The following is a 12242-nucleotide window of genomic DNA, read 5'->3' on the forward strand; positions in this document are numbered from 1 at the left end:
ATAAGCAATTGAACCTGTAGAAAATTAGTGTGCTACTCAGGATTTTCTAGAAACTTCTGATGAGTACATCATCAGGGCTGCCCCAAGAATGTACTTTTGATTTCCACAGTGCCAGGGTGGGGTTGTTGAGCTCATCTATGCAATGAAAGACACTGTGGAGTAGTTTAGGTGTGAGCGCTCTCAGCTGAGTGTATCTGTCTCCAGTGAGTGGGGGCAGGGGCAGGCTGAGAGTCTACACACCTGCAGCTTGCTCCCATCAAAGCCTGATGAACTGTGGGTGGCCATCCTGCTGACCCTTTGGCCAAGCCTTTAAAATGTGAGCAAGCTGGGGAGGAGAGAGAAGAGTCAGTGTGGACGTAGGCCACAGAAGATGGAGATCCATTTGCCCAGTGTGCCGATGATGAAACTCTTCTCCTATCTGGATGCCTTCACTTTGCTACAGGTTGCCCAAGTGAGCAAGGTAAAGGCTCCTGGGCTGAGTCCTCCATGGGGTGCATCCTACATAAGGCCCCTTTGACCTTTCCTGCACAACATGGAGTCTCAGCTACCCCAGCATCACCCTTACACAGCCTGGACTCCCTTCCTTCCTTCCTTCCTTCCTTCCTTCCTTCCTTCCTTCCTTCCTTCCTTCCTTCCTCCCTCCCTTCCTTCCTTCCTTCCTTCCTTCCTTCCTAAAACTTAACTCATTCACAACTGTCTACTGAGCTCTCACACATATCTGTGTCTTGGGGGCTCAGCTGCTTCTCTTAACCGACAGGAGTGCCAGCGTACCGAATAGCAAACAGATATATCTAGAGCTCACGGGTTAGTATTATCCACTCTGAAGACCTCAAATCTGGTTCAGTGAGGCAGGAGTGGGGGCTCACACCTGCAATTGAAGCACTTGGGAGGTGGAAGCAAGATGATCAGGAGTGTGGGTCAGACTCAATCACATGAACTTAAACCCAGCCCAAGCTACTAGATACCCTATCTCAGAACAGTAACAGCGATAACAAAATTTTGCTAAATGAAAAAAACCCCAGGTGTCCTGGACAGATGTGCTGCTGACACTTGGCATCCTTGAGACTCCATGTCAGACCTTCGGAGGCTGACACCTCTGAGCCCTCACAAGGTGACTTGTGTTTGCTGGGGTAGGTCTCTCCAGGCTGGTTGGGCCTGGAGAGCTAGGACTGTGTTTGATTAACCTGTGTAGGCCCAGCACAGAACAAATTGAGAGCAGGAGAGGGAGGCAGTTGTTGGTTTAAGGATTCTTTTCTGTCCCATAGAGCTGGAATGCAGTTGCAAGCAGTGATGTCCTGTGGAGGTAAGGAGAGGGTCAGGGTGGGATGGGAAGAGGGGGCAAGATGGGGCAGGAAGGGAAGAAGAGGCCTTCTGATTCTGGTCCCGGACCTCTGCTGTGGGAGGATGGTTAGGGAATCAAAGTTTTAAGCACTGTAACTGTGGCTCTAAGGTCAGCCTGATGGGATTGCAACTGTGCATTGCAGGAAGTTGTGTCAGAAGAGATGGCTCTTCTGTGACAAGGTCAACCCACACCTCCTGGGCACAGAGACATGGAAGCAGTTCTTCGTTTACCGAACATGGCAAGAACACACCAAGTCCCGGGCAAAACCAAGAGATTTTACTTACAGGGAAATTCCTGTGGATTTTGGTATGGGCTGGGGTACCCTAGTAGTGATGCCCACTTGGTTTTTCCTACTCTGTGCTGTCCTACATTCTCGTTTAATAACAGGCAGGGAATTGTAGATTAACAGGATGGGGCTGCTGTGCTAGCCTAGCCATGGAACCAATCTGTGATCCACTGAGTGGCTGCTCAACATTGTAAACCTCCCCATCCCTCCCTTTCCCTGAAGGTTCGAACCCTTCCCAGTGTGCAGAGAGAATTTAATGGGAAATTACTAAATTGACTTTAGTATTTATCTTTTTCAAAAAACTTCCTCAGAACAGGTTTCTGATGGAGAAATACTTTTAAATTTTTTATATTTATTATTTTGAGTGTGTGTGTATGTGGTGTGTATACATTACACAGTGTGTGTGTGTGTGTGTGTATGTGTGTGTTTGTGTGTGTCAGAAGACAACTTGTGGAATCTGTTATCTTTTCTGTTTGTTTTGAGATAAGGCCTCACTATATAGCCATGGCTAGCCTGGAATTTGATCTGTAGAATAGGCTGGCCTCAAAGATCTGGCACTGGTCTTCTCTGGGACTGGTGCATCATTACACCTGGCTTTTAATTTTGTTTCTTTATTCTTTCTTTCTTTCTTTCTTTCTTTCTTTCTTTCTTTCTTTCTTTCTTTCTTTCTTTTTCTTTCTTTCTTTTTCTTTCTTTCTTCTTCTCTTCTTCTCTCTCTCCTCTCTCTCTCTCTCTCTCTCTCTCTCTCTCTCTCTCTCTCTCTCTCTCTCTCTCTCTCTCTCTCTCTCTCTCTCTCTCTCTCTCTCTCTCTCTCTCTCTCTCTCTCTCTCTGTCTCTCAACAGGATCTCATGTACCACAGGCTGACCTCAAACCCTTCATGTTACAAACTCAATGACCTGAACATTGAACATTGGCTCCTTCTGCCTCCACATGAGTACCGGGTCACAGTCCATAGGCCTCTAGGAACAGAACCCAGCACCCTGCCCACTGAGTTACAGCCCCAGCCCCCAGCCTCCATTTTGAATCTATAGAAACAGATTAAAGAGGAAATGTCTCTGAAGAAATGACCAGCGTGCAGATTGCTTGGCTGCCTCTCACTTCATCCTTTCCACAGCTTTTATCCAAGCCTTCAACATGGCAGAAGGAAAGGAAACATAGCTCCTTCGGTTTGAGTGCTGTCTCGAATGTGTTTGTCCACATATTGTTGGGGTTTCCTTACAGGAGTTCAGGCAACTGCATGCTATATCTCAGGACATGGCTTAACAAGAAACGGACAAGGCAAGTCGGTTGTCTGTATGGTGTCTTCCATGACCAAGATTTCCACCTGGGATATTCAGGAGGTGAGTCTGGCTGAGGAGGAGTAAGTTCCCTGGATGTGAATTCTGGTTTCATCTTGTTGTTGTGGATGATGATGAGACAGGATCCCCCTGTACAGAAGGACCTGTGGCTGTCCTGGAAGTCCCTGTATAGATCCACTTACCTTGGCTTCCCATGGGCTGGTATCAAAGATTTCTACCACCACACCTGGGTTTTCCTTCTTAGTTTTTTTCTTTTAGATTTCATTATTGTATATGTGTGAGTGTTTTCTGTGTGTGTGTGTGTGTGTATGTATATATATATATATATATATATATATATATATATATATATATATGTATGTATAATAAATGTGTCTCTGCTGCCTGTGGAGATCACAAGAGGGTGGCATGTGGCTTAGAACCTGTAGCTGCAGATGAATGCAAGCTGTGGGTCCTGGCATTGTGGGCACTGAACGCAGGACCTCTGCTAAGCCATTTCTGCCAGGCCTGTCAGTGTTTCAAAGTTTCCAACATAGGCCAGAGGCTGTGAGATGTTGTGGAGGTTTTAGGAACCCAACTAGGGAACCCAGAGCATTAACTGCTGTGAACTACAGAACCATCACTTTGGCCCAACTCCAAGAATTGTTTGTTGTTGTTGGATTTTTTCTCTTTGTTTTTTTGTTTGAAACGGTATCAGTGTGTAAGAGCCTCTGCAGAAAGTTGCTCTGTAGACCAGGCTGCCTTCCAACTCTGAGATCTACCAACCTCTGCCTACTGGGATCATAAGCATGGACAATGTCCCCCAGGCTCCTTCAGGGTGGTGTTCAAGGCTACTATGACTGGGACAGCTTCCCTGATCCTTCCTCAAATGCAAAAAGAATCTAGCCCTACTAAAAGGGCCAATAGGCACAAGCTTGCACTGTTAGTGAAAGATAAACAGGCTCTGAGCACAGGGCCGATGATTGTTCTTCATCCATGTTTGTGGGAGTTGGTTCTCCCCTTCCATGTGGTCCCTGGGGATTGACCTCCTGTCATGAGGTTCTGTGGCGGGTACCCTTCCCTGCTGAGCCATCTTGGCAGCCACGTTTTTCTTTCTGGTCTGTACAGTGAGTGTGTGCTCGCCTCTGAGCATAATGCATGTGTCCTGTTTTCCTGTCCACTCCTGTCCCAAATAACCTAGATGTGTGATTTCGTCTTTGTGTTTCTTATTTTTATGTACATAGGTCCTCTGTCTGCATGTATGTCCATGTGAGGGTATCAGATCCCCCTGAACTGGAGTACACACAGTTGTGAGCTGCCATGTGTGTGTTGCGAGTTGAACCGCAGTCCTTTATGCCATGAGCTGTTCTTAACTGAACTGCTGTGCCATCTCTCCAGCCCTGTGTTTCTTTTTCTTTTTTCAGATACTCTTGTCATGTAGTCCCAGCTGTCCTGAAACTTGGCATGTAGAGCAGACTGGCCTGAAGCTGCTAGTGACCTTCCTGCCCCTGCCTCCCTAGGCTGGGATACTAGGCATGTGCTACCATGTCCAGTGAGGGATGCTTAGAACTTTCATAATCTTTTCTTGTAAGGAAGAAGTCAGGGTTTTCAGTCTGGAGGAGGCTTGCAAATATGGTGGGGGAAAGTTATTTGCACTAGAGGTGCTCAGACATGATGATGCTCTTGTTCCCCAGGGCATTATGACTTGGGAAAGCCCTGTACAACCCACCAGAATACTCCTGTTGACCACCCTCCCTGAGATGCACATTGCAGTCACTGTAGATATAGAATCAACTATCAAACTGTGGGACTGTCGGAACGGGGAAGCTCTGGCGAGTAACAAGCTGCCATCTCCCTGTGTATTACTGAAAGCTGTCGATACCAATGATGGCCCCACTGTCTTGGTAAGTGACCCCCAAATCTCCACTACTCATGCACAACAAAACACTTGACAGTTTGAGGACTCATTAAAGTCAAATCTCAACTTGCTTTCTGGGAGTCTCTGCAAACCCTGAGAGTCAATCACAGTAAACCATAAACATGGCCATCCCTTAGCCTGTGACCTAATCCATGTACATTTCCTTAAACCATTCTCTTAAAAATATCATTTTAAAATTCTTTCTGGGATCTGGGGATAGATGGCTTAGTGTGTTGCAGCATTTTCTATGCAAACATGAAGACCCGAGTTCAAAACCCTGACACATAAATATATTGGCAAAATATGCCTGTAACCCCAGTGCTGTTGGGGGTTGAAACACAAGGGTCACTGGGACTAGACGGCTGCTGGCCAAGCCAGTCTAGCTCCAGGCTCAATAAGAAACCTGGAAATCAGGAAATCAGGAGAAGAGTGTTCTAACAGGATACCTGGCATTTTTTTCCTGGTTTCCATATATGCCCATGTATACAATCTACATAAACATACATAAGTATACATATAATATGCACATGCAGGCACATACACAATTTTTCTAATTGATGTTACATCTTCTTGTCTTTGAAATGTATATTATTGCTGAATCCATGAATTTGGGCAAGGACAATGGAGAGAAAAATGTGAATTTTATCAGATATTGAGAAAAGACGATAATGATGATATCCCAGTGAGTCCTTCAGGAGAATGTTCTAGGGCTTAGAAAATCTTTACACATACCCTACCTCATGTGTTTGAGACAGAGTCTTATGATGTAGACCTGGTTGGCCTAGAACTCACTGTATAGAATAAGGTGTTCTTACTCACAGAGATCAGACTGACTCTGCCTTTTGAGTGATGGGATTAAAGATATATGCTACCACGACCCTACAAATGTTTCTTTAAAAAAATCTTACAGTGCATGCTGGTGCATGTCACAGAGGCTGGTTAATCTCTTAACTTTGAGACCAGCCTGGTCTACAGAGTGATTTCCAGGATAGCCTGGGCTATACAAAGAAATCCTTTTTGAAAAAAAAACAAAAGAAAACAATTATTTGTGTGTGAATATTTTTTGCCTGCATGTGTATCTATGTATTATGAGCATGCTTGGAGGCCAGAAAAAGCCATGGGAGCCCCTAGGATCGAGCCTACAAATATTCTCTCTTTCATTCTCACTCTAGTTCTCGCTCTAGATCTCGTTCTCGCTCTGCACCATTACCCACTGAGTCATCCTCCTGCCCCACCAGGTCTAGACGGTCTTATTCCATGGGATCAGGCCAGACACTCTGTGAGACAGACTGGTCAGAGCTTTGGATCTTGTTTCTGGACTTGAAGATACAGTGACACATCTCAGAACAGATGAGACTGCTTCTTCCTTGCTAAACCTTTTTCCACTGACCGGGTGCTGTTGCTCTGATTTCAGGCAAGCGATATCTCAGGTAACCTCCACATCTTTAGCATTCCCGAATTATGCTTCATGTGCACAATCAATGTATTCCTATTCTGTATTGATGAAATCTACTGCTCTCCTCAGAAGAAATGGGTCTTTGTGAGTAAGAAACACCCACATATCTTCCCAAAGGTAAGTCTGTTCTAGCAACTCCAGGGTGAAGGTGGGAGACAGTGGGAAGGTCCAGCCCTCAGGGAGGTCCAGGCAGACCCCTCCCCCTCTCCTAAGCCCTACCATAAGGAAAGCCATCCTACAGACATCAGGGAAGAATAAAGTGCTTGGAAGGAGTCACAATGGCAAATGTCTATCAGTGAACTGTCCTTGAAATGTGGCTCAGCCAAAGGACGAAGGCAGGTGAAATAACAGTGCCCAGAAACCTTTATGTGCTGCCACACCCAGGGCTCTATACAGTGCCTTCTCCCTTCACTGCCAGCTCTCTGGTGCTTGGTTCTTAGGTACCATGAGAGAGATGGTCTGCTCAGAGGCCAAGTACTCCTCAGGACCCAAGCTTATTTATTTGGTTGTCTGCATCTATATACTTTCAAAGAAGCCTGGGTTACAGTGTGACAGTGTCAATGCCTCATTTAAAAGAAAAAGTCCAGAACACCCCTGGATTAGTCCTCTACACGTGGAAAATGTACTTAACCAAGCTCTGTCTGATGCATCCATTGCAGGGAGATTACCGAGGTGCCCTTTGACCTGGGTCAGGGACCCCATTATGTTTCTGAATATGATGGGAGGGGCAGGAAGACTGTGAGTTATTCTGACCCTGATCTGGAGCAATGAGAGCTTTGCCCTGTCCTTGGGTGGAGAACAGATGCAGCCACCCCTGGGTATCTTTCAAAAGCCCTTTGTCTGGAGTGAGCATGTGCCAGTCTGCAGAGATTTACTCTTCATTGATTCTTCGGGGCAATCCTCTCTGCAGGTGTTTTTAATGAGCAGCTTACTGAGGACATCAGAATTCTCTGCACCTGTGTGTACCAATCTTAATTTTTCATTATGCGAAAAAGCCTTCTGGACCCCAAGAAGGGAAGACAGGATAACACTGATGTACAAAATTGGCCCCAAAATAACCACAAAGTTTATTACATGTAATATGAAGCTGGAAACCATCGGGAACCAAATAAGTGTTAAAGGTAAACCTTAGAAAATTCTCAAGCCACACATTATGGCACATACACAAAATCTGGAGACTGAGTCAGAAGAGCTTCATAGAGATTGCTGACTCCCAAACAAAAAAAGATGGAACTGAGAAGATAATTTATCATGTATACATGCATACATACACACATGCAGACATGTGAACACACAGAAACACACAGACACACAGACACACACACACACACACTGATAAAGTTAAAAAAATAAAAACAAAAGGCCATGCATGGTAGTGCACACCTTTAATCTGAGCATTAAGGAGGAGAGACAGGCAGATTTCTTTGGGTTCCAGGCCAGCCTGATCTATAGAGTACTAGGTTGGCAAGAAATTCATTGTAAGAACTTGTCACAATAACAAAAAATCCCAAATGACAAGCAATAAAGAACTATATTATGGGTGGTAAAATGTTCTAGGGGTTCTCTACCTGTGGGTCATGACCCCTATGGTAAAGATCTGTCTTAAAAATACTTAAGTCACAATTGATAACAGTAGCAAACTTACCATTATGAAGTAGCAAAGAAGGTAACTTTATGGCTGGGGTGACTCCCCAAGGCCACATGAGAACTGTGTTAAAGTTCAGTAGGAAGCATTAGGAAGGAGGAGAAGCCCTGGCTTAGAGGGCAGAGACATTTAACTACCAAGCCTGGCAATCTAGTTAAATAACTGGGGACCACATGATGGAGGAGAGATCCAAATCCCTCAAGTTGTCCCCTGACGCCCACATGTGTGCTGTGGCATGAATACCTACACAAAAATTATAATGTGAAAGTGATTTTTAAAAGAAATCCTGATTTCTCTGTGTCTCCCACAAGTGCTCATAGTGAGCTATAAATGCTTGTCATTGTTTTGTACTTTCAGTCTCTGAAGACAGGGTTTCTCTGTGTAGCCATGGCTAACCTGGAACTTGCTCTGTAGACCAGGCTGGCCTTGACCTTGGAGATCCCTGGTCTGTGCTGGGATTGTGGATCTCCACACGATGCTGCTGCACATGATGTTTCTGTAAAGGGAGCAGGAGGCTCCTTGGCCAGATGTGAACACGGGCCTGTTTGATGGTCCCTGCACTAGCGAGCTACAGTTCTCTTGGGCAGACATGTTTCCATTTCTGTCTTGTACTAGGGCCTGGGTTCTACTGTCCTTTCCCAGTACAGCTGTCTTTCCAATGTTTGAGCTTTTGACTGTCCACACCGACCCTGTGTCACAGCCTGCCTTCCTGTGGCCAAGCACATGGACTTGTCAGATAAATAGACTGTGTTCATTGTCTCTAAGAGTCTACCATGCCATGGAAGTAGGGATTTGCTTTGCACTGAGCATTAAGGATTTTTTTCTTGCTTAAATGACTGAAAATTTGACTCTGTATTTTGTGTTTGTTTGGAACAGCGTATGTGGTAGCAATGTTCGGGTTGCGAGAAGACTGCCTAGAATGTATGGGAGTCAGTGATAAGGACGTGATTGTTTGTTCAACTGTGTCCTCTCTCCTGCTCTTCAGCATAAACGGTCTCCGTCTGCAGACATTTCCATACTGCTCAGAAGAGATCTTGAGCCTGTGGGTGGTATGTTTAGAATGTTTGCCCTGCAGTGGTTTTTTTTTTAAATAAAATAGATTTACATATTTTGAAACTGCATACTGTCAGGGTCAGCGCATGTGCACTTGTTCATGGGAGAGCACTTGCAGAGGCCAGAGGCCGACTTCCTGGCATTAGTCTCTCTCTTTCCACCTTCACATGGGCTCAGAGCACCAGGCTCGCTCAGCAGGTGCCTCTACCTGATGAGCCATCTCCTAGGTCCTCTCCCTGTCTTTTGATCTGACATTGACTCCAGCCTGCTCACAGCTGGGTGTTCTTTGTAGGACGCCATTCATGTCATTGTCACCCTTCATGATGGCTCTTTGGATATGTATGCATGGGAGGAGAGAGGCCCACTGCTCAGGAGGTGTTATCGGCTGCAGAACAGATCTCTGCCACCGCAAAGGTGAGTTCTGCTTCTTGACTTCTACTGCACATTAATTTTCAAGCATTTCTGGTCTGGAGAGATGGCTCAGCAGTTAGGAGCACTGGCTGCTCTTCCAGAGGATGTGGGTTCAATCCCCAGCATCCATGTGGAGGCTCACAACTGTTTGTGACTCCAGTTCCAGGAGATCTGACTGATACCTTCACACCCATGCATTTAAAGGAAAGGTAAACATATAAAAGGTTCTAAGTAAAAATGCATTTTTAAAAGAGAAATACACTTTCTATAAAAAGACATGACTACATTTATTATCTCCAGCAACATATAGAACAGACATGGTGCTGTGTATGGATAATATTTATGAAGTAGAGGCAGGAGAATCCAGAAGTTCAAGGTCACATTTTGCTGTTTAGGAAGTTTGGCAGCCAATTGGGTTCATCACAAAACCATCACAAACAAACAAAATAGGAACAGGCCAAGCATAGCACAGGCCTAAATTCCCGCACAGGGGAGGCAGAGTCAAGTGTCTATCTTGTCAGTTCTAGGCCAGCCTGGTCTACATTGTGAGTCCCAGCACAACCAGGGCTATAGAGAGATTACGTATTAGGAATGAAGGGAGGGAAGAAAAAGAAAGAATTTCTAGTTCCTGGGATCTCAGCACACACAGTTATGTCCCAGTCTCAGTCCCACAGTAGAATTGGGGGCACTGTGTCCTCATAGCTTGTCTTCAGTGGCAGGATGGGTTCCCCTGAGTGTGGCCCCCACTTGGTTGCTTCATCAGTGAGCTGTCATTATCTCCATTTGGCTAGTTTTCCTTGGAGTTTTACTTGCCTTAATTGCAGTTATTTTCAGTGATCATGGTGTGGTGGCACAGGCCCCAAACCCTGCACCCAGTCTTCTGAAGCAAATGTTGATTGACATTTAGCAAGACAGCCTGGCCCTGTCTCCAAAAGAAAAAGAAAAAGAAATGAGTTTTTTGGATTTGGTTTTTTCGAGACAGGGTTTCTCTGTATAGCCCTGGCTGTCCTGGATCTCACTCTGTAGACCAGGCTGGCCTGGAACTCAGAAATCTGCCTGCCTCTGCCTCCCAGAGTGCTGGGATTACAGGCGTGTGCCACCATCACCCAGCTTACCATGCAGTTTTTAACACTGTTGCTCTGTAGTACTGCTTGAGGTCCGGGATACTGATTCCCCCAGAAGTTCTTTTACTGTTGAGAATAGTTTTCGATATCCTGGATTTTTTGTTATTCCAGATGAATTTGAGAATTGCTCTTTCTAACTCTATGAAGAACTGAGTTGGGATTTTGATGGGAATTGCATTGAATCTGTGTATTGCTTTTAGCAAAATGGCCATTTTTTACTATATTAATCCTGCCAATCCAAGTTCAGTCTCTGGAACCTGCTTGGTGAAAGGAGAGAACTGGGTCCCCACAAGTTATTATCTACCCACTCCATGCATAGGAGCATATGCATGCACTGGGGGACATACACACACACAGGCACACACACCCATGTATGCAGTCACACTCTCACACACATACATGAACACACACACACACACACACACACACACACACACACATGAGTGCACACATACACACATGACAAATAAGTATTTTTATTTGTTTATTTTATGGTTATGAGTACACACTAGATGCCTTCAGAAACAGCAGAAGAGGGCATCAGATCCCATTACAGATGATTCTGAGCCACCTTGTCTTTGCTGGGATTGGAACTCAGGACATCTGGAAGAGGAGTCAGTGCGCTAAACCATTGAGCCATGTCTCCAGCCCACAACAAATAAGTATTTAGAAGTTTTAAACAGAGTCAGGCAGGACTGTGATGAAAAGTCAGGCCTTTGATTGTTAGTTGATAAACCTCACTCCCATTTGAGTACTAAGGTCTCGTTTTTTCCCCCCCTTTGGCAGTAACTTTAGCCAAATGCTATGTGATGATATGAGCATAATTCGAGTGATGACAACTGGTGCTTTCCCCAGGCTTCTGATGGCATATACCTTGAAATCTGATCTTGAAAACTGAGTGTGTTTTGTGTCCTCTTCCTCAATGATAATAAAGTCTATTTGCAAACCCAGGCTGGTGGTTTCAGTGTTGCTAATAACTGAAGAGGCCAAATGTGGCAGTGCATACTTTAATCCTGACACTGGGGAGGCAGAGGCAGGGGAAGATCTTAGTTCTGAGGCCAGCCTGGTCTACAGAGCTAGTTCAGGCAAATCAGGACTGCATCATGAGGGCCTAACACTCAAACAAAACACCTGGCTAAAGGTACCAGCCATTTGGCTGTGACACCTGTCATTTCATTGCTATCGGGTTGAGTCACATGACCAGGCCATGCATGCAGCTTGTCACTGCAAGAGACATGTGGCACATTAAAAAGAAAAGACCTTTTTTGAGACTATAATTATCTCTTCCCCCTTCCTCCATTAAACCTTCCCATATACCTCTCCTCACTGTTCTCTTTTGAATTCTTGACCTCTTTTTCCCCCTCAAACCTCTTTTAAATCAAGGGCATAGGGATTGGAGAGATGGCTCAGCAGTGAAGACCACTGGCTGCTCTTCCAGAGAACCTGGGTTCAATTGCTAGTGCACAGAGAGCAGCTAACCACTGTAACTTTTCGTCCAAGGGATATGGTAACACAGACATACAAACAGGAAGAACAGCAACACACATAAAAATCTTTTTAAAAATAAGAAAATAAGAAAAAATTAATTATTAAAAGCCAGGTGGTGGCAGAGCATCCCTTTAATCCCAGCACTGGCAGACAGAGTCAGTCGGAACTGAATTCAAGGCCACTAAGGTTTACAGAGTGACTTCCAGGACAGTCAGGGCTATGTACTTATATGTACACAGAG

General features: G+C 45.1%; 1 protein-coding gene across 1 annotated transcript; it reads left to right on the forward strand.

Moving 5' to 3' along the window:
• The first annotated feature begins 364 nt into the window (after nt 1–364).
• LOC127688504 (F-box/WD repeat-containing protein 15-like) lies at nt 365–11411 on the forward strand. The gene is made up of 10 exons (XM_052187188.1): nt 365–460; nt 1266–1303; nt 1485–1648; nt 2851–2969; nt 4601–4810; nt 6239–6397; nt 7191–7401; nt 8802–8974; nt 9271–9392; nt 11300–11411. The coding sequence occupies exons 1-10, from the start codon at nt 371–373 to the stop codon at nt 11409–11411; spliced, it is 1398 nt and encodes a 465-aa protein (XP_052043148.1). The 5' UTR covers nt 365–370.
• The last annotated feature ends 831 nt before the right edge of the window (nt 11412–12242 follow it).

This window comes from Apodemus sylvaticus, chromosome 7 (assembly GCF_947179515.1).
Source record: "Apodemus sylvaticus chromosome 7, mApoSyl1.1, whole genome shotgun sequence".
Classification (NCBI taxonomy): domain Eukaryota; kingdom Metazoa; phylum Chordata; class Mammalia; order Rodentia; family Muridae; genus Apodemus; species Apodemus sylvaticus.

Excerpts from the sequence above, each read along its gene's own strand:
- LOC127688504 (XM_052187188.1), top strand. The coding sequence starts at position 371 with ATGGAGATCCATTTGCCCAGTGTGCCGATGATGAAACTCTTCTCCTAT. Across the intron at positions 1,649-2,850 it reads GGAAATTCCTGTGGATTTTG|GAGTTCAGGCAACTGCATGC; the intron begins GTATGGGCTGGG and ends GTTTCCTTACAG. Across the intron at positions 6,398-7,190 it reads ACCCACATATCTTCCCAAAG|GTGTTTTTAATGAGCAGCTT; the intron begins GTAAGTCTGTTC and ends TCCTCTCTGCAG.